Genomic DNA, 23,441 nt, shown 5'->3' with positions numbered 1-23,441 from the left:
AGTATAATTGGCCATCAGATGATCACTTTCGTTCTTACTTCAGGGATCATCAATTTGATTAAGCTGAAGTGATCATTGATTTGTACAGTGTTATGTCATTATATGTCTTTTTATGGATAATGGATCGTTGTTTGATTCTGAAACATTTTATTACAATGTATACACTCTCGGTGACGATTCTTTGACTCACTATTGCCTGTTGGAACCGGAGAATAGTGGATTCGGTGGACCGAATCTGTTGTTCTCTGGATTTGGTGGGTGGTGGTTGGTTGGAGAGTTGTGACTGATAGTGTAACTATGCCAAATTGACTTTAACTTTCAATATACATGCCAGTTTGGTTTTTCTGTCCTTAATTCAATTCGTTACATTATATACACCTGTACTTTTCATTTCACTTTGTTGTTTTTAATGTTAATGCATTTTTCTTTGTAATTGTTTTTATTGTGATCACTGCACGTTATATACTTTATATTTTATCTGTCATATTTTATGCTTTTTATTGTGAGCTCACATTGTTAGTCTTTGGACTTTTTGATGAGTATATTTTAAAGGGGAATCCAGCCTTGGCTATAAAATGTTGTGTTGGGCAGGAGAAAAATAAATCAAACAGAATGGTGAAAGTTTGAAAGAAATCAGACAATAAGAAAGTTATAGCTGCTTTAAAATTGAGATCACTAATACTATGTAGATTTCAAATTGGCAACTGAGTAAGTAAATTATGACGAGGGGCAAGGACAACTTTCCCATAGGCCATGTACTTTATTATCAGGGGTTTGTGGTTTTCTCCTAAGTACCCATCCCCCTGGGGCAGTAATCTAAATATAACCCAGGTAGTATATTGTTTTATGTCCTCATGAAAGAAAAAATATAATTTGAAATAAAACTTTGGGGGAAAATGACATTTTAGCCATAATATGTATTGGAGTACATGGAAGAGTAGTCCTTGCCTTACATCACTATGACTCACTGATCTCTCCCTCAGTGCTATGACTTCCCATATGCGGCCAATTTGAAGTCTCCAGAATGGGTATAGTGATAACAATTATTTATAACTTTAAAAAATTCATAACTTTCTTGTTGTTTGTCCAATATTGTTCAAACTTTCACCTAACAACTGGTCTGATTTTTCTTTTCCTTATAAAAACAAGTTTTTATTTGGGTTGGATTCCCCTTTAATAAAACCGAATTGAATTTGAAATTGTCTTTGTACAAATTAATATGATGGTTTTTGTGTTTTATGTTCAAAACTAGTTTTGCCTTGATAAATCATCTTTTTAAATGAATTTATCAAGAGTAAACATTTTTCATATATGATATACAGGGTTCCCACAGAAATTTGAATTACATGACTTTTCCATGACTAAATTGCTGCTTTCCATGACTTCCCGGGAGTTATGTAGAATTTGGGATGTCACAAACTGAGAAAAATGGAAATCATGAACACCAATTATAATAGCAGAGTATGAGAGTTGCGAGACATGACAAACTGGAAAGCTGCCATAGCCAAGAGGTAAATGCAATTCCATGACTTTTCCATAACTTTTCACAACTTTTCAAAAATCCCTGACTTTCTATTCCATGATCTCAAATTTTTCCAGAATTTTCCATGACTGTGGGAACCCTGATATACCCCAAGAATGCTAAAAAGAAGAAAAGCATTATTCACCATCCAAATTTGATCCTTCACTAATACGTCTGTTAGAAACCCTCTTCCTGGGCTGTGGGGTCGAGTGCCTTCTGGGTGAATTCCTTGAAAGGGAACTGTCACCATTGGTGATATTCTTTTTGGTCTTCCTGCTGACGCTGGATTGCGCATCTCGACACCATTTATTGACAGCAGCGTAAGAGATGAGCTTCAGAAACACAATGGAGTAAGTACCCAGGCTGACAAATGAACCAACTGCAAAAAAAAAGGTTGTGCAAAGAAGCTGTAAGGGGTGCATAGTACTCCCACCGCACATTATATGATCCAAATATTCAAGAAACATTTAATGTAAATTTTATTACCTTTGGGAATAACCCTGATAGGCCTTTGGCCGTTGTAAATTCCCACCACATTATGATTCCGAACTGAATATGTTTCATTTTAATGTTTTTTTTATTGTATATATCTATCTGCATATGAATTTGTACTTGTGTTTTTAATCAGATGTGGAAATAAATTTGAATTGAATTGACCTACAGCCAGATTTAAAAAAAAAACCAAATTGCATTAAATAGGAAAGTACATAGAAGTAAAATGTACATAGAAGAAAATGTACATACTTGAAGTTTGGCACTTAACCAGGAATAATTGAATCAAAATTCTATGTTACTGCAAGAGTAACATAAAATAATTTTTGAATTGCTAAAATTGTAACAGAAGATGACGTCATTACAATTATAAAGATTAGCATTCCTTCGGGGGGGGGGGGGGGGGGATGGGGATGGGTGTTGGGGTGCGGCTTGAAATTTTGATTTCAGAACTCATACCACTAATCAAAAGTTTGATTGTCGAGATTTTATAGATTGGAATGTGCATATCAAATGCTAATACAATTTTTTGGAAAATCAGAATGCAACAAATTGTGTAGTGCACACCGGGTTTTAGACTTAATATGCAGCAACATGATTCTCTATCAAATACATAGGAATGGCTATTTAAATAAAAATATGCATACTTAATCAAATTTGTTGTAATTCTGGCAGTATTCAATCCACACTTCCACAAAGTGATCACATGTATTTAAATTGAGAAATTAGTCCCACCCTTGTCGCAATACCTGCGAGTTCAATCTATAAACATAGCACTGAATAAAAAAATAACTCATTTCCTCTAATATGTATATCCTCTAAAAATAGATTTTGAAGTCTCTTTTTTTCATTACATTTTGTATTCATTTTATGTTATTTTCTAACAAATGCAATACATTGTTTTGTGTCATATATGACAATATATACAGTGAACAACTTTATTCACATTCAAAGATAACAAGATGATTGTAGAGACCAGCCTCCTAATAGTACACATTATAGCACTGACATAAATGCTGAACAAGAAGGGGGGGGGGGTCCTAGTGTTCTATCACTACCACTACTTTTATTTCATCTGAACTTAGTTGATTGATAAGAATATCATTAAATGACTTCAAATGAAGTGAACATACCTCATGTATTTAGAATACATCACAGACAAAGAGATGTCATTAAACAACAAACACAACACGGGTGAGATATATATGTGTAAAAAGATTTTACCTGGGTTTGGCTTATAATAGACAATAACGACCACTGGGAAGACAAATACGGTCATGACATTCAGCGTCACCAATACTGTCATTGTTCTCTCATTGATGGCTTTCTGAAGAAAAGAAAAGTATTATCATAATCATATTTTTTTTCATAATACACAGATTTTTAACACCCTCCCATGAGTTTGTGATGGTGAAACTTATGTTGAAGAAATGTTGATAACAATAATTGGAAGCTATCAAGTTATTTTTATATTATTTAGACAGAATGTTTGCACTAGAAAAATCCATTAGAAGGGATTGATTTTTCTTTTTAGATATATCCTTATATTCAGACTTGAATAAATCTTGTATCACTGAATTGAGAGCCGTGTTCAGGGTATAATTTTGCTTTACAAATTTGAATAGCATTTTTGGTCATAAGAGAAAAGCTCTCAACTAAGTAATGTACAGTCCTATGTGAAAATATGCTATACAAAAGACTTTATGCATAGCAGTCTTTCAAAAATGTGGAGCAAATTGCGATGCGATACCAGGAAAATTATTCCCTGTTGTAATCTTACGATATACACTAATTCTTAGGGGCTACAACAATTTCCAGTCACTTTAAAGCAATTTCTTCCACAATTCCATTTGGTCATGTGTATTCATTAAAAAACCTCTATATACTGACAAAATACTATGCTTATTCTACAATTAAGTGAGAAATAGATCATTATCTGCCATATTCACTTGACATGTATAATTTTCATTCATGCATGTAAACAAACATAAAACAAGCAGCAGTATTAAGTTTGTTGGATTCAGTTTGAATTTATTGAGCAATCATTACCACAAGCAAAAATTTAGCTTTAATGCTCTAAATGAGTACTTTGCTATAAGTCGTCATGAATGCAAGTAGAAATGTAAGGTCTCTCAAAGTGGAAGTGGTTTTTGTCAACTTGGAAATTCACAAAATTAAAACCACCACTAAAATATCAGTATATCAAGTGAACCATACCTTGGATATCAGTTTTTCAAGCCAAAAAGCATATAATATGAAGCCATTTAGAACTGCAATAAAATGAAGGAAGAAAAATATTGAGCAGTAGACAACTACAACACATTAACACTGATAAAATTCAATCTAATTCAATTCAATTTTCTAAATAATTTAGTCTATTGCGTCCACACTAATCTTAGTATTAATATAGTGCAATAACGAATTGAAAAAAAAACAAACAAGTGGAATGCCTCTCACCTGCATCACGCGATTCAATATAGCAGCAGTGCTGACTTTGAAAACTACTATAACTCGCACAAGATGTTCAGTGATACTTGTTACTCTTATGTACACGTTTTATGAACTAGACCAATACACTTACAAGGATATGATGGTAATTCAACAAATACCCCCAACATGGCCAAAGTTCATTGACCTTACATGACCTTTGACCTTGAACATGTGACCTAAAACTCGCCCAGGATGTTCAGTGATACTTGATTACTCTTATGTCCAAGTTTCATTAGTCAGATCCATAAACTTTCAAACTTATGATTGTAATTCAACAGATACCCCCATTATGGCCAAAGTTCATTGACCTTTGACCTTGGTCATGTGACCTGAAATGCGCACAGGATGTTCAGTGATACTTGATTACTCTTATGTCCAAGTTTTATGAACTAGACCAATATACTTTCAAAGTTATGATGGTAATTCAACAAATACCCCCAATTTGGCCAAAGTTCATTGACTCTAACTGACCTTTGACCTTGGTCATGTGACGTAAAACTCGTGCAGGATGTTCAGTGATACTTGATTAACCTTATGGCCAAGATTCATGAACTAGGTCCATATACTTTCTAAGTTATGATGACATTTCAAAAACTTAATCTTAGGTTAAGATTTTGATGTTGATTCCCCCAACATGGTCTAAGTTCATTGACCCTAAATGACCTTTGACCTTAATCATGTGACCTGAAACTTGCACAGGATGTTCAGTGATACTTGATTACTATTATGTCCAAGTTTCATAAATCAGATCCATAAACTTTCAAAGTTATGATGGTAATTCAACAGATACCCCCAATTCGGCCAAAGTTCATTGACTCTGAATGACCTTTGACCTTGGTCATGTGACGTAAAACTCGTGCAGGATGTTCAGTAATACTTGATTAACCTTATGGCCAAGATTCATGAACTAGGTCCATATAATTTCTAAGTTATGTTGTCATTTCAAAAACTTAACCTTCGGTTAAGATTTGGTGTGGACACCGCCGCCGCGGTCGGAAAAGCGGCGCCTATAGTCTCACTCTGCTATGCAGGTGAGACAAAAAAACCAAACAATAGATATGCCTATACATGAGTTACACTATACACAAACTTATGGAGTCAAGGAAAGATACCAATGCATCCTGCTTGCTTCACCTAACGAACAACAATCCCTGTAATAAATTACATTTTATAATGGAAAGTGATAAAGGAAGTTGATCATTTCCTGTTCTAATCCAGATGATTTCAAGTCAATACAGTGCAATGTTACAAAGCCTGAATATTGAATGAAATGAATTGTTCAAACAAGGTGAAGCATAAATTATGTAAATATGTATGCACCTATCTGCCAAAAAATGTTTAAAAACAATTTTTGTGAGTGCCCAAGTTAATATTCAAATTCATTTCACATGTGACGTACCGTACTGACTCTATATTATACTCATGGCCTCATACAAAGTACAATGAGCTAACTATTTAAAGATGTTTGACAGTACAAGTATCAAGGCTATCTTGTTCTTTTTGGTAGGAGATTCAACGTATGCTTCATATAGGCCTACTAGTAGGAATATTTACAGTGAGAATTTTTCATTGCCTCAAATCCAACTGTATAATTAAGAGATATTGCAGAGGTATGTTGCTGAGCATTAAAGTGTCAAAGCGGAGTGAGCTTCAATCTTACTTACTTATAAGGAGAGTGAGGTTTGGCCAGCTATACGGATCTTGCAGGAATATACTGACCCACATGATAGGGTCCATAATAATGCCATATCTACAATAAGACAAATAGAAATTAACAATCAATATTGGAAAAAAAGAAAGAATATTTGAATATGAGAGAGAAAGGGAATTAATTAAATTAACCCATTCAAGGCTGTATAAAAAAAGGGGGGGGGGATTACGAAAACATCAAGTAATCAGCGTCGATAAAGTACAACAATCTCTAAAGAGATATCGCAGAGGCATTGATAACCTTTCTTTGCTATTAAGATTTGTTTAACAGGAATATTTAGACCATTTTGGGCATTGTTAACCCTTATTGTTTTTGTGAAAAGGAAAATGTAGTTTTATTGGCCAACAGAAAGACATCTTACAAAATCTATGAATATTGTTGATTCTTGCATCTCTCTTATTTACAACTGTATTAAAAGCAATATGACAGCATATTGTGTTTAAGCATATTGATTCATATAATTATAATTTCACATGGTATCTATTTATTTAATCAATTTCTTACTTGATCAGATTCTCAAGGACCAGTCTACTGGTAGACATACCCTAAATTTTGGAGAAAAGGAAATATTTATAATCAATCAGGTTTTTAACTCCTTTCCTCAATATTTAGACATTTGAAACACCATTTATACAAATGATTTTACAACAACTGTATGAATGTACTTCAACTTTGTGAATGACCTTGTTGAGAGAATGCATGATATATCTATATTTTGTCAACAATAGTAATTTGAAAGTGAAACTATCAACTTTATCTGGGTTGATTATCTTCCTGTATTAGGTTGTAGTTTTGTGGTTATAGAGCTCAAGGTTTACATAGCTGAACTAATTTCCAAAAAGTGAATGACTCGATGTTAAAAGATGCCCTGCCCTGTGAAACATTGTTTACACTGCTAAAACCCCAAAATGTAACTAATTTGGGCCAAATTAAGAAATTCCATTGGAAGGTATGAATACAAAGAGTGAAATATTGTCAAATGTCAATTTTATGAAATATAATATATGCACACTCTTTCTCAGCATAATGTAAAGGTTGAAATTGGGGGCTAATGGTTTTGATATATATGAAAAATTACAAGCGAGTGAAGCAGTGTAAACCATTCTAAGGAGAAAAAAAATAAGGGTACAGATTTGCAACTTTACAGAATAACACAATATCTAATCAACAATAAAGCATTATAATTGGATAGAAATTATCAAATTTGAAAAAAAGCCTCGCATAATGAAATAGTAGGCTATCTCCCAACAGGGCTTGTTGAATCATGTATGAAATCATGGGAAATAACAGGAGGAGCACATCAAACCTGTCACTGATGTTCATTCCATTGTTTTCAAAAGTTTATGAGGAAAATCAAAATGGCCATTAATCCTTTGATTGTTCAATTTATGGAATATATGAAATATTTCAGTGGGCTCCACTTAAACACCTTAAGCCAGCACACATTAAACGAACCGTTTGTGATCAATTTTTTAATAAATTGTAATTTAGTATTTGATTGAACATTCCAACCTATAAGATCTTATGATCAATGTTCTAAATAATTGGTATAAGTTCTAAAAGCAAATTTTCAATCTATTGTAAGCCTACATGTAGAAATAAGAGCAAATTCACTTCCATAACATATTTGACGTCACATGAATTACTTAAGTCTGCCAACAAAGCTTGCAGTAAAGCAGAATTTTCATAGTATGCCAAACTTCAAAGATCATTTCACTTGTTTAAACTTCTGTATTTACCGTTACGCAAAGGGTGATTTAGTAGAGGATCGGGTTGTAGTCAGATTGTATAGCCTACATGTAGGATGCAGTTTAAACTGGTGACTTATTAACATGTAAATTCATTAAGATATACCTACCAATAAGACTATGCATAGATTGAGAAATCCCCTGTAATTGTTAAAACCACTTGAATGACTCAAAAGAGAATCTCTTGGCTTGTGGATTCTGTAGAATATTAAAAACGATAATGATTTCATGATGTAAAGAGGGGGGGGGGGGGGAGGTAAACAACAAAATAACAAGAAAAAATTAATAGAAAGAAAGAACAAGTGGAATGCCTCTGGCCGTCTCACCTGCATCACGCGATTCAATATAGCAGCAGTGCTGATTTTGAAAACTACTATAACTCGCACAAGATGTTCAGTGATACTTGGTTACTCTTATTTCCACGTTTTATGAACTAGACCAATACACTTATAGAGATATGATGGCAATTCAACAAATACCCCCAACGTGGCCAAAGTTCTTTGACCTTACATGACCTTTGACCTTGATCATGTGACCTGAAACTCGCACAGGATGTTCAGTGATACTTGATTACTATTATGTCCAAGTTTTATGAACTAGACCAACACACTTTCAAATTTATGGCTGTAATTCAACAAATACCCCAATTTGGCCAAAGTTCATTGACCCTAAATGACCTTTGACCTTGATCATGTGACCTGAAACTTGCACAGGATGTTCAGTAATACTTGATTACTATTATGTCCAAGTTTCATGAATCAGATCCATAAACTTTCAAAGTTATGATGGTAATTCAACAGATACCCCCAATTCGGCCAAAGTTCATTGACCCTAAATGACCTTTGACCTTGGTCATGTGACGTGAAACTCATGCAGGATGTTCAGTGATACTTGATTAACCTTATGTATAAGTTTCATGAACTAGGTCCATATATTTTCTAAGTTATGATGACATTTCAAAAACTTAACCTTAGGTTAAGATTTTGATGTTGATTCCCCCAACATGGTCTAAGTTCATTGACCCTAAATGACCTTTGACCTTTGTCATGTGACATGAAACTCAGGCAGGATGTTCAGTAATACTTGATTAACCTTATGGCCAAGTTTCATGAACTAGGTCCATATACTTTCTAAGTTATGCTGTCATTTCAAAAACTTAACCTCAGGTTAAGATTTGGTGTTGACGCCGCCGCCGCCGTCGCCGCCGCCGTCGCCGTCGCCGCCGCCGCCGCCGTCGGAAAAGCGGCGCCTATAGTCTCACTCTGCTATGCAGGTGAGACAAAAATGGTAGGATTATTCTACTTTTAACATTCCCCAAGGAATGTAATATCACCATATTGTTCAAAACTACAAATTCTATTCAATTCAAGTAAACACTTAAATCAAATAATAACAACAACCCAAAAACTTACAAACAATTCAATGCTAACAATATAAACAAGGTCATTCAATATGAAATATGATCTTTTGACCCCTAGGTGACCTTTCACCTTATCATCCTCAAGAACACATGTGTGGTTATTACCCAATGATTATTTGTACGAAGTATTTTACACAATTGATGCAGCTATAAATAAATGACAGCAAGTTGAAAAAACTTGAAAAAAAGATGGACAGGACCTTATATCATTTGACCATTTGACCCCTAGATGACCTTTGACCCCATCATCCTCAACAACACACATGTAATTACCAAAGGATTATTTGTACCAAGTGTGAAAATAACTGATGCAGAAATAAAGAAATGAGAGCAATTTGAACAAAAAGTTACATGTTTGTTTTATGCAAGAGTGCTCACCTCACAAGCTTGTTAGTTTTGTTACTAAAAGACTAACAGGAAAAGTGATTGCTAGGTCATTTCACTTGAAAACAAGGTGGTTCGGGAACCACCAGTCTCACCTGATTTCGCGATCTATAAAATATGCAATATGATCTTAAATGACCTTTGACCCCATCATTCTCATAAGCTCACCCAAGGATCATAATGTACCAAGTATAAAACATCATTGATGCAGAAATAAAGAAATGAAAGCAAGTTAAACAAAAACTTAAACATTTTTGTAACAGATCAACAGACCAACAGGAAAAGTAATCACTCGGCCTCTGCCATGCTTCGTTCAGGCAAAACAAAAAAATTACCATTGCAAATGAAAAAAAAAACATGATCATGTACTGACATAGTTGTGTCCAAGCACAAGTTCATTTCCAAATTAACTTTTTCCTTATTGAAACAAGGGAAGAAAATTACAAGTTTCTATTGGGCAATTTCCCTGTTCCTATTCATTTCTACGGTAATATTGAAGTGATTAGTGGTGTATCAAGTCCCATAGAATCAATAGGGGATATTTTAAAAGGTGTAAATCATTACCAGCACCATGTTTATTTGCTTACTTGCTTTTACTTTTTAGTTTAATATGCCAAGACTAAAATTGAATTCATTGGAAGACGTTTAAATTCTATTTTAAGTCTACCGATCAACTTGACCACAATTGTGCAATAATCTTTGAAATAGTACTGGTAATCCTATAATCAGTGGAATAGACAAACTTAAACAAAGTTCAAAGTCCAATAAAAAACAATTCTAACAAAATCAAACTATATCTTATAAAGATGGGGTCTCACACATTTGATGTACGTACTACTAAGTGAATGTTGAACTTAAAAAAAAAGAGACAAAGGACTTGCATGTATGATTGGTGGTGATTTTTTTACCTGATTGCTAAGAAGATGCATGGGGGGGGGGGGTGAATTTACTACTTGTGTCAAGAAGATGCATGATGCATGGGGGGGGGGGGTGTTACACCCACAAATGTAATAACGCCCACAAATGTAATAACACTTTACCCACAAATGTAATAACGCCCACAAATGTAATAACACTTTACCCACAAATGTAATAATTTCACCCACAAATGTAATAATGCACTTTACCCACAAATGTAATAATTTTTGATCGCCCACAAATGTAATAATGACTTTACCCACAAATGTAATAAATTTGAAGGGATTTTTGCCGAATTCGTTCTAATCTAAAATCCTGTAGTAATGCGTTCATATAGCGATTGACCTATTGTAATAGGTCCATGATATAGTACGAAAGTGCAAAGTCTTTTTTCCAGACCCGGTTAATTAAAAAATTATCATGTAAGTCCAAAGTCTTTTTTCCAGACCCGGTTGTTTGAAAAATTATAATATAATTCCAAAGTCTTTTTCCAGACCCGGTTGATTCAAAAATTATAATATAAGTCCAAAGTCTTTTTTCCAGACCTGTTTTTTTCAAAAATTATAATATAATTCCAAAGTCTTTTTTCCAGACCCGGTTGTTTAAAAAATCATGATATAAGTCTAAAGTCATTTTTCCAGACCCGGTTGTTAAAAAAATTATGATATAAGTCCAAAGTCTTTTTTCCAGACCCGGTTGTTTCAAAAATTGTGATATAAGTCCAAAGTCTTTTTTTCCAGACCCTGTTGTTTAAAAATTATAATAATATAAGTCCAAAGTCTTTTTTCCTGACCCGGTTGTTTAAAAAATTATAATGTAAGTCCAAACTAAGATACGATAATGATATTCCAGTGGAATGGAAATGAGAATTGAGCTTAGTCTTTTCTCCAGACCCAGTTAATCGAGACTGGTGGAATTAATGTCTTTGTTTTTGTGTTAACTTATATGGCGCATATTGTGAATATATGTGCTGAGAGTAAATTGAGAATCAAGCATAGTCTTTTCTCCAGACCTAGTAACTAAAAACTAAAACCGTATAGTAATGCGTTCATATAGCACAAAGTGCAAAAGGTTTTTTTCCAGACCCGGTTCATTCAAAAATGATAATATAAGTGAAAGTCTTTTTTCCAGACCCGGTTGTTTAATAAATTATAATATAAGTCCGAACGAAGATACGATAATGATATTCCAGTGGAATAAAATTTTGTTGTTTTAGCTTATACGGCGCGTATCATCCAGTGGTGAATATTTGGGCCAATGAAAATAAGAATCAAGCTTAGTCTTTTCTCAAGACCCAGTTAATTAAAACTGGTGGAATAAATGTCTTTGTTGTTGTTTTGACTTAAACGGCGCTCATTGTGAATATATGTGCTAAGAGTAAATTGTGAATATATGCGCTAAGAGTAAATTGTGAATATATGCGCGAAGAGTAAATTGAGAATCAAGCGTAGTTTTTTCTCCAGACCCAGTTACTTAAAACTAAAAACTAAAACCCTTTACCCACAAATGTAACAATTTCACCCCACAAATGTAATAATGCACTTTACCCACATATGTAATAATTTTTGATCGCCCACAAATGTTATAATGATTTTACCCACATATGTTACAAAATTTGAAGGGATTTTTGGCGAATCTGTTCTAAAAAAAAACCCTATTGCAATGCGTTCATATGGTGCAAAGTCACAGTCTTTTTTCTCTAGAACCGGTTATATAAAACATTTAAACAATCTTCCAAATAAAGATCCCAAAATTAATTCTTCTTATTGTTGAATAACACAGAAGTTTATCGTAGTCTTTCCTCCAGACCCAAATGTTTCAAATAGCAAATAATAAATAATAATAAAAAAAAACAAAGACCCCACGATTTTATTAATGTTGAACAAAATGTAAATATAGCATAGTGTTTTCTTTAGACCCAGTTATAAAAAAATCATTCAAAAAAACAAAAGAACAACAACAACAACAACCAAAAACAGACCCCGCAATCTTTTCAACATTGAATAGCATGTGTGTGTGTGTATTTGAGTATTGTCAGACGTGTATCAATAAGATATGATTATTTACGTCTGGGACCGACCTTTAACGTCACCATCCGAAACACGTGACAAGGGCTCGAACCTCTGCATCAATTTATAACTTTCCCACATAGCTTGGATTACAGGTGCACGCCACAACGCCCAGTTAGTATCAAAATATGGTGTAGTCTTTGTTCCAGCCCCGATTATTTCACAATTGCATATCATAAAGAACACTATTAACAAAAACCCCACTATCTCACTGATGTTGAATAACTTGAAAATATAACGTAGTCTTTTTTTAAGACCCAGTTATTTCAAAATAACAAATATTAGAAAAGATATATAATAATAATAAAACAAAAGCCCCACAGTCTTATTGTTGTTGAATAACATAGAAATATAGCGTAGTCTTTCCTCCAGACCCACTTATTTCAAAATTACAAATCATTTTTTAAAGAGTCAACGAGAAACAAAGACCCCCACTATCTTATTAATGTTAAATAACATGGGAATATAGCGTAGTCTTTCATCCAGACCCAGATCTTTCAAGTAACAAATGAATAATAATAATAATAAATTAATAATAATAATAAAAACAACGGCCCACGATCCTATTCATGTTGAATAGCATGGAAATATAGCGTGGTCTTTTCTCCAGACCCAGTTATAAAAATCATTAATAAAAAACACAACAACAACAACAACAAAACAAAGACCCTGCAATCTTATCAATATTGAATAGCATGGAAATATCGTGTAGCCTTTGCTCCAGACCCAGTTATTTCAAAAGAGGAAATTATAAGAAACAATAAAAACAAACAAACAGTATCAGTAAAGACCCCACAATATCATTGATGTAGAATAACGTTGTTATCTTGGATTTTAAGGCGCGTATCATATGAATATTTACGCCTATGATTAATTTGTCGTCTTTGTGGTATGCGCTATCACATGATTTTTATAGTTTGGCTTAATTTGTATTTTTAAGAGAACTGGGTGTGGGGTAAAGACAACACTCTAAACCCAAGAATTTAAACGGGTTTAATTTTGAAGATTGGTCTTAGATTTGAAGTATTTCTAAATTCATTTTTAAATAACTGTGTCTGGAGGAAAGAGTACGTTTTAAATCTCGTCTTTGTTATATATTTGTTTATTTTTTAAATAACCGGGTTTAGACGAAAGACTAAGCATAATACTCGTGTTATTCCACAGGAATAGGAATATGACAAAGTTTTTAAGATTTGTTAAATTGTTTTAAATGACTGGGTCTGGAATAAAGACAACGCTCTAAACATGTGCTTTTCTACATGGTCTTAATTTGGAGGATTGTTGGTTCTTAGATTCGTTGTTGGGGGTTGGATTTTTTATTTTTTTTTTTATTCTTGAAATAACTGTGTCTGGAGGAAATTCTACAATCGATCTTCATGTTATTCCACAGTAATTAGATTATTGGGTATTCGTTTTAGAATATTTGTAAAAACTATTTTATTTTTTCAAATAATAACCAAGTCTTGAGAAAAGATGATTGCTTTACCCATGCATTATTACAATGTTTTGTAGGGGTCTTAGTATTATTTAAAAAAAAATGGGAGTGGGGTATTTTTTTCTGGGTGTAACTTTTGAAAATTAGTCTTAGATTTAAAGTATTTCTAAATTCATTTTTAAATAACTGTGTCTGGAGGAAAGAGTACGTTTTAAATCTCGTCTTATTCCACAAGAATAAGAATATGATAGGGTCTTACGTTAGAAGATTATTTTGTAATTTTTTCAATGATTAGGTCTGGAATAAAGACAACGCTTTTAACCTCTCTTTAAAAAAAGGTTCTTAGGTTGAATGATTGCTTGGTCTTAGATTTGTAGTTTATTTATTATTACTATTTGCGTTTGAAATTATTACTATTTGCGTTTTGAAAAAAAAATAATTGGGTCTGGCTGAGTCTTTATACTGTTTTTGTTGTTGTATTGTTATTCATAATTTTGGAATAACAGGGTTAAGAGAAAAGACTAAGCTCAATTTTCATTTTTATTCCACTGGAATATCATTATGGTATCTTAGTTTGGACTTATATTATGATTTTTTTAAATAACCGGGTCTGGAAAAAAGACTTTGGACGTATAGTATAATTTTTTAAACAACCGGGTCTGGAAAAAAGGCTTTGGACTTGTATTACAATTTTCTACTCAAACGGGTCTGGAAAAAAGACTTTGAGTTATATTATACTTTTTGAATGAACCGGGTCTGGAAAAAAAAACTGCACTTGTGTGTTATATGAACGCATTACTATAGGGTTTTAGTTTTTAGTTTTAGGTAACCGGGTCTGGAGAAAAGATTACGCTTGGTTCTGAATTTACTCTGAGCGCATATATTCACAATACGCGCCATATAAGTTCAAACAACAACAAAGACATTTATTCCTCCAGCTTTAATTAACTGGGTCTGGAGAAAAGACTGAGCTCGATTCTCATTTTTATTCCACTTGAATATCATTATCGTATCTTAGTTTGGACTTGTATTATAATTTTTGAAATAACCGGGTCTGGAAAAAAGACTTTAGACTTATGTTATATTTTTTAAAACAACCGGGTCTGGAAAAAAAGACTTTGGACTTATATTATAATTTTTGAAACAACCGGGTCTGGAAAAAAGACTTTGGACTTATATTATAATTTTGTAAACAACCGGGTCTGGAAAAAAGACTTTGGACTCATATTATAATTTTTGAAATATCCAGGTCTGGAAAAAAGACTTTGGACTCATATTATAATTTTTGAAATATCCAGGTCTGGAAAAAAGACTTTGGACTTATATTATAATTTGAATCAACCGGGTCTGGAAAAAAGACTTTGGACTTTTGTGCTATATCATGGACCTATTACAATAGGTCCATCGCTATATGAACGCATTACTACAGGATTTTAGTTTAGAACGGATTCGCCAAAAATCCCTTCAAATTTATTACATTTGTGGGTAAAGTCATTATTACATTTGTGGGCGATCAACAATTATTACATTTGTGGGTAAAGTGCATTATTACATTTGTGGGTGAAATTATTACATTTGTGGGTAAAGTGTTATTACATTTGTGGGCGTTATTACATTTGTGGGTAAAGTGTTATTACATTTGTGGGCGTTATTACATTTGTGGGCGTTATTACATTTGTGGGTGCAACAGGGGGCTCCCTGGATTTACCAATGTTATAAACTTTACAATTCTTGTTCCGATCAGCAAAGATAAGGCAAAGGGAGGTTTTAACAATATGAATTACCCCAAAACATTACTTTTTATGAATTTTCATTGTTAAAGTTCGATTTCTGTGCAGAATGTTGTTCAAAACACAAGGTTACAGTAAGACAAGAATGCCAAATATGACCAAACTGTCAGAGTGGACAAAGTAGTACTGTGTTGGATCAGGAGTTAGAATGCATTACATGTAATTGCCATATAAAAATAAATAATAAAAATACACTGTAGTACAATTCTTAATAGACACATAATACCTCTCTTTGCATAAGGAAAGCAGGAAATATGGTTAAAATTGTAGAATCAAACATTGAATATACATTATAAACATCAAAGAAAATTAAAACATAGATTAGTTTAAAAATTCTGAAAGTGGGTTTTTAATTGTACTTTGAATTGCTCAAACAAGAGGGTGTAGATAGATGGTTCACTTACGGGACGTCTGGTCTCGATACAGAGTCATCTTGGGTTGACGAAGAGGATGTTTTACTTTTTTCAGCCATTTTCAACCTGGGTCAGAAGAACAAGTGCGTAAATCTTGTGCTGAAAGAAACTAAATAAACAGTTCTTGTATTAGCTTGGCGGCCGTAATTATTTACAACGCACATGCATTTCAAGTAGTAAATTCACTCCATTCCGGCCAGGTACCCATCAGGGTAGACCTAACTGTCTCATTTGACAAAAAAAAATTGTTTGTTTTTCCTCAATTTCTTTCTGTGTGTTATAAATAAGTGAAATCATATTTCTCCAGAATTTTAAGGCATAAGGGGGACTACTTAATTTGTTCATATGGGTTCAATCTCGTAATTACATGTGATGACTATTGCTTGATTTTTTGGAGGCTCACTTTTGGACAGAAATTGATAAATTTGACAACACTCAGGACACTGGAATTTGTACTGTCTAAAAAAATAATTGGATGTGGGCAAATTAAAATCTGTTGTATATTTAAGAGTTCTTATATATAATTCATATATGAATTATTAATCAAGTAATGTCTAACTTAACTATTTGTAAAAATGCCGATTTCGGAAAGGACATTTTTAGACAGAATTGGAACCCCATATTTGGTTACTTCACAAAAATAAAATTATCCATAATTTTGGGAATTCATTTTTTATCACATCTAAATAATCAATTTTGATGGTAAAACAATGCCTAATGATTACTAATACTGTAACAGACATGAAAGGGCTCAAACTGGAAAACATAGAGTAATTTTGGACCTAAATGGCCATGCATTTTAGTTGGGCCAGTTTTGTGTGAATGTGTTCACGACATGATGAGAGTTGGGTCCTTTTTCATTTGAACCTCTGTAACTTTGACATACTTCACGGAATCACCCATCGTACAAAAAAAATTTTCTGATAGGAGATTAACTAAGGATTCCAAAAATGCACTTCAAATAGAATAGGGTGCATGCATTAGAAGAACCAAATATACCATATTAAAGGAAATAGTATTGGTGTACCCAATTAATATAAAAGTGCCATTTTTAAATTCTTCTAATTCAGTACTTTCCATAAATAGCATTATAGGGTCTAAGCCTCTAAGGTATTCATAATCATTTTGCGCAAGCCTCTTCATACAAAATTTATGACAGAGCATTTTTAGATATGATCGGAGAATTTTATAATTTTGTACCAATATGCATTTTAAAATACTCAAAATCATACAAGAAATAGAAATTCAAACCAAGTATCAACATATGAATTCATAAAAGATTTATTTAAAAACCAGGGACTCGGTTTTATAATTATAAGGGGAGCAATAAAAAGCTCTCCTAGAACTTTTAAGGAGAGCGGTAGAGGAGCACTTCAAAAAGCTCTTCTTCAACATACAAGGGGAGCTTTTTGCCCAATTAACAAAATGGATGGAGGAAATGTATGTACTATAAAATTACAATCAACAACCAAAGGAAGTATTTATAATTGTTTTACAATGTATTGTAATTAGATTGTGTGTTGTAAAACCTGTTTTAGTTAGGTTTTGACTTTGGCTAAAAGTTAAGTCACTGACAATTTTTTTTTTTTTTTCGGGGGCTCCATTTTAATTTTTTTGTCAAATTTCGGGGGCTCTTTTTAAATGCTACTTTTTTGTATTTTGAGGAATACCTGTTCACTTATTAAGGAATTATTACTTTTTGTTTAATATTGTATGATTTTTAAAGTTATTTATCATGTTTAGAATCTTGGATGTAGGTGTGTGTGGATGGGTGGGTGTGTGTGGGTTTGTGAGTGTGTGTGTGACTGTGAGTTGGACTTGGATATAAATGAATTCAATATCTAATTTCTACTCCATTTATTCCAGTACAATACCCTAGTCAGCCATGTACATGTAATAAAGGCCCACAAACCCTAACTTTTCCTGAAGTTCTTTGAAAACGCAGATCTCCATGAAAATTTAATTTCTCTATGGGGGAGTCTAAATTTGGTGAGAATGTATTCATTAAGAACTTAAATATACATGACAATGAAGAAATCATCAAACTTTATTGGCAGTTTTGAATAATATTCCTGAAATGTAAACTCTGTCTGAAACAGAAAATCACCATCATTGAGGCCTTTACTGAGCGAATTGTCCCCCAGAGCTCTGGCAGAGAGACAGAGCTCCAACTGGCTAGCTAGTAAAAGCGCCAATGCGTGAGCCTGCCGCCGTCCTTGTAAAAAAGATGGAGCTTTGTTTGATGATTTATTGTCTGATATAATACCTCATCCCCTAGAAAAAGAAAACAAATGATTTTTTAGTTATAATTGATAAATTAGATAACTTATTTTGGAAGTTAATAAGCCGTTTTGAAAAGCAAAGCCGAATGACAACTCACCAATGCTAGGTTACTAGACCTGGGATTTATTTCCTGTGTAATTCGAATTATTTTATCACAGAATGGTGATATCTGTAGGGGAAACATGTGCATTCGAAATGGCACACGGTGGTAGTCATAATGGACCCCTATACATGCAACTCTTTCCCGACCGTTGCGTTGATTTTTTTTTCCATACCTGGTATACCATGTGTATGGAAATACGTGGTACAGAAAAAATAACGCAACTTCGGAATTTGAAACTGCGCTACTCGCTACTTTTAAGGCTTATTCGTGATTTTGAGTGTGGATTTTGGATGGTTTTTAAATGGTAAGCGGAGCTCGAGCATATGGCACTAGTGGGCCGTTGAGTTGTTATCACTCGGCAATAATTTCGGGGGCGACATTCAGATTTTATGTCGTTCCCGAAAGCATGATTTTGGGTGATTTCGAGGGCGACTTTAGGCATTTTCGCGCAGGTCAGCTATCGCGAGGCGCGCTATTAATCGCGCTACCAAAAATGGATTAAGGCGCGCATGTAGCGCGCGATCGCTCTCGCGCGCCTTAAAATCGAGTCCCTGAAAAACATAGAAAAATGCACCATCTGGCAATAGTATTTAATGTGACCCATCTGAATCTAGCTAGCCGTGATCAAAATTATTGCGTCAGGACTCTGGTGTATGTAATCAAACAAAATAACAGTAAAGTAATATTTTGATAATTATACTATCAAGTAGAGTAATATTTTACTCATAAATGTACAGTATGATTATTAAAGGTGTGATCTCCAATTCTCCATGCTATGCAAAGTGAATAGTCCAGATAAGATGAAAGTTACAAGGCAATTGTACACATATCTTCATGATCCTCTTTTCCATAAGTTTTCTTTTGGTAATTTAGCCTCTTCCTAGACTGATAAATCCGCTGTTTCAGAGGAATTTTCAACATTTTCTGATGCAGTCTCAGCGGAGCATATCTCTGACAGAAATAGACCTATTTATCCGTCTAGCCTCTTCCATAGATTTTTGTGGAGCAAGCCATCTCTTGAATCTCTGACTTTGGTATAGTTCAAATACTGTAGGGCCTACATTGTAATTCCAACAGTCACACTGACATATTTCTTGGTAATTCCAATCCTAGGGCAAGGATGTTATACTTATAGGGATCTGTGGAGGACTTCCATGTTTTGAGCATCTCATTGCTGAATGAAGTCTGTAATGAATGGATCAATAGCAGGGATGTGAGTGGTCACAAATGAAAAAGATCTGAAAAAAGCTGAAGAGTGTTGAAAAAGTCTGAAATAGAAAGAGCTCCCACACTTTTTGTACAGAGGAAGGCCAAAAATAAGCTGAAATTAAGCTGAAAAAAAAAAAATCTGAAATCAGATAAAAATCTGAACTCTCACACCCCTGCAAAAGTAGCCCTATAATTTCAAGCACAATAGTTCTTTCAAATTTAATTTCAGTATATTCATAGAGACCTAAGACCTTCTGTGTAATTTCTCTCTTCAAACTTGCCGTAAATCTCAACCATTGCGATAATGCTGAAATCACAAATGTTTATATTGTTTGTTATTTGATTATACTTTAATGATTAATGAACCCTTTCTCAATACTTTATATATGAACCATCTTTTAAGTCCTGTAAGTTACAATACAGTAGCTGAAATATTTATATGTCAAGTACATTGCTTATAAATGCAAGTTATGAGGAAAGGACACTTTGCTTGCATGATCATGCATCAGGGTATATTGCTCTTTAAAGCTTAAATAGTAAAATTAATTAGTAATTAAGCTTAATTTCACTTTTAAATTATTAATGAGTTACGATTAATCTAAACTATCATAATGATGAATTATCAATAAAAGTCAACAATATGATGATGGATGGGGGTGTCAGTAGTCCATCAGTGTGCTATTAGGAGAATTTGCTCCTCCTGATCATCCTCCACCCTGCACATGTTGCTAATTAACCACTAATTTTGAGGGGAAATAACATTACTATGAATTACTATGAATGTAGTACTCTCACCATTAGCTTTATTTTGACAACAAATGCATTGTATATCCGCAGAGAAAATTAAAGGAAGATAGTATGTACCCAAAATTGTCGCACAGATGTCACAACCAGACTCACAACTCCACCTTTTACTGGCCCAATTCCAAACGCATGGCCAAATAAAAAAAAAATGCCAGGCCAGATCATCTAATGTGGTAAATTTTGAGTCTAAAAGTGTAGATCTTGACTATTTCAATTCTTTTCTTTCGTCAAGATTGCAGGTTACTTTATTTCAATAGTGCCAAATCCTGTAGCTCACCATCATAGATTTGAGATAATATGATGGGGGACCTAAAGCTGCGCACTTTGTTTACAAACAACAAAAATTATCTTTCACTAATGAGTAATATTGTAAACATCCTTAACCAAGAAGAAAATATCACAAAACTCACTAGTAGTACAATATAAGAAAATCCTGCTGTTTCCCGAACACCTCTTGATCTTGCCACCCAATGTAGAAGGGGTCCTAAAGTTACGCACTTGATTTATCATGCAAAGAAATAGTATTTTCTGTGCCTCAATTTCTGAAATATGTTCATATTATTATAGGAAAATATAAAATGTGAATATGATTCCAAATAGTTGCTGGTTTTTTCTGTATTTAGTGATTTATTGCAGCCTCCGTAGAAAAATTAAATAGGAATCGACACTCATGCTCAGACCCTCCTCAGTCAGTTCCACACACAGAGTGCGCAACTTGCCATTGAAATTGCATGCGCAATGAGTGGTGCATAGATTTAGGACCCTTACCAAAGATACTACAAGGCCAGGGAAGATCGGACAGTACATACAGCGCGCAAAGAAACGCTGGAGAAAACTGCCCTACAGCGTTTAGTAAGTAACAACTTTTTTTACATTTGCGTATCGCGATATGGATGTGTACAAAATATATAAGAGAAATGGTGAAGGGGTGAAGAAATAGACTATTTTTACTTTTATAAAAAAATCTTATTCATATTTTTTGGTTAAATTCCAGATGAATATATGTCAGAGGTTTCTAGGTAATAAATGGTGGAATTATTCCCATGCACCGCCCTGGCCCTTGAGCCCTCTCCAAAATCCCCTCATTTTCCTCATAATATCAGCTAGCAGCTCAGCGTGCCGATGTGTGATGCCTGATGGTTTAAGTTAGATCTACTTCTAATCGAACCCTACTAGTACTACGCGCTAGCCTAATGGGAACCCTTCCCCACAAGCATTTATCGCGCGTTTCAAAAAATCGCTGAAATGTCCGGTCTTCCCTTTGCTTTGTCGTATCTTTGCCCTTACGGTTACCATACACATGTTTCATTTTATGACGCACAGCAGGCCGCTTTTGGAGAGTAGGATGGGGGGTCGAGTGTCCGGACATTTTATATTTTTGAAGCCTTCTTTTTTGTCTTTTGATTACACTAAAAATATGAATTCAATAGTTTAATATAATCATGATCATCTCCTATTTTGTTCTCTATAATATTTCAAACTGTTTTGTACTAAAAATTGATGAAACTTTGCTTGTAATTTTTTTTCTTCTAAAATAGATCGTCCGGACACACAACTAATGGGTACATATAGTAGGATGGGGGGTGGGGTGTTCGGACACTTAATATTTTTGAAGCCTTCTTTTTTGTCTTTGGATTACACTAAAAATACGAATTCAATAGTTGTAATCATCTTCTGTTTTGTTCTCTATAATATTACCTAACATTTCGTACTAAACATTTTATGAAACTTTGCTTGTAAATTTTTCCAAATGACTTTCTAAAACTGATCGTCCGGACACACAACAACTGGGTATATACCCTAATTCATTGTAAAACAAATCATTATCTTGCACAATCAATGTGCTACAATCAGAGATTTCACTCGTGTGCGATATTAATACAGATAACATGGAATCATGATATTCGCCTATTCACTTGCGTGCATAAGAAATCCCACTCGCTTGTACACTACAATTGGACTGGCTAACAAGATGACGCAAATGATTAGTGATTGCATCATATCATACCGTTTTTCATTTAGATTTCCATTAAAAAATGAAAACAATAGGTAGGAGATATAAACTCACAGTAAAATGCGATTTCGTTTCTTACCATACGAAGTTTACAGTAGTTTATTTAGTTTAAGAAAAATGTAGCGAAATCCAGCAGAAGCAGATTAGCTCGAAAACCATAACACAGCCACAGGTCACAGCTGGAGAGTACAGTACGATGGGCCTGGGAGAGAGCTGAGGGCCTAGGGGGCATAGAGATGGATTAGAGATATAATATTATAAGTACCTCTATGGAGGGGGGGGGGGGGGGTAGTGGAAGAAATAGCTAGGGATCGATTGTGAAAGAGAAGGATGATGTGAAAGGAGGAAAGGTTGAAGAGGATCGAGAGATGATGAGGTGGGGTAGTGGGAGAGGAAAGATGGTGGGAGGGGCCGAGCCTCAGAGGAAAGATGGTGAGAGAGGAGGAATGGTTGTGAAAGATGATGGGAGAGAAGAATGGTGGCCGGGATGATAGGGGAGGTTGGATGCATGGTGGGAGATGATCAGATTGTAAGATATGTGGGTGAGATGGTGGGAGAGATATGGGATGGTGGGAGAGTGTGAGAGGTGGGATATGGTGGGAGAGGAGAGATGGTGGGAGAATGGCAGAGGTGGAA

At 34.2% G+C, this 23,441-nt stretch overlaps 1 protein-coding gene across 3 annotated transcripts in view; it reads right to left on the bottom strand.

The window, feature by feature from the left end:
- LOC129254508 (diacylglycerol O-acyltransferase 1-like) overlaps window positions 1-23,056 on the bottom strand; it is a 36,024-nt gene extending 12,968 nt beyond the window's left edge. Inside the window, exons 1-8 of one of the 3 annotated variants that reach the window (XM_054892970.2) lie at window positions 22,885-23,056; window positions 16,384-16,458; window positions 8,074-8,161; window positions 6,720-6,760; window positions 6,169-6,254; window positions 4,232-4,284; window positions 3,239-3,341; window positions 1,668-1,901 (exon numbers count right to left, since the gene is read on the bottom strand). In XM_054892970.2, coding sequence (XP_054748945.1) covers window positions 1,668-1,901; window positions 3,239-3,341; window positions 4,232-4,284; window positions 6,169-6,254; window positions 6,720-6,760; window positions 8,074-8,161; window positions 16,384-16,451 — 673 coding nt within the window. In that variant the 5' untranslated portion in view covers window positions 16,452-16,458; window positions 22,885-23,056. Of the gene's footprint in view, window positions 1-1,667; window positions 1,902-3,238; window positions 3,342-4,231; window positions 4,285-6,168; window positions 6,255-6,719; window positions 6,761-8,073; window positions 8,162-16,383; window positions 16,502-22,859 lie in introns of all 3 variants that reach the window. The other 2 variants (XM_064114251.1, XM_064114255.1) reach the window with 2 other exon arrangements.
- Between the last annotated feature and the right edge of the window lie 385 nt (window positions 23,057-23,441).

The sequence above is a fragment of the Lytechinus pictus genome, chromosome 2, assembly GCF_037042905.1.
Source record: "Lytechinus pictus isolate F3 Inbred chromosome 2, Lp3.0, whole genome shotgun sequence".
Lineage (NCBI taxonomy): Eukaryota > Metazoa > Echinodermata > Echinoidea > Temnopleuroida > Toxopneustidae > Lytechinus > Lytechinus pictus.
Note: the sequence above shows the minus strand (reverse complement) of the source record. Positions and strands in the feature narration are given on the sequence as shown.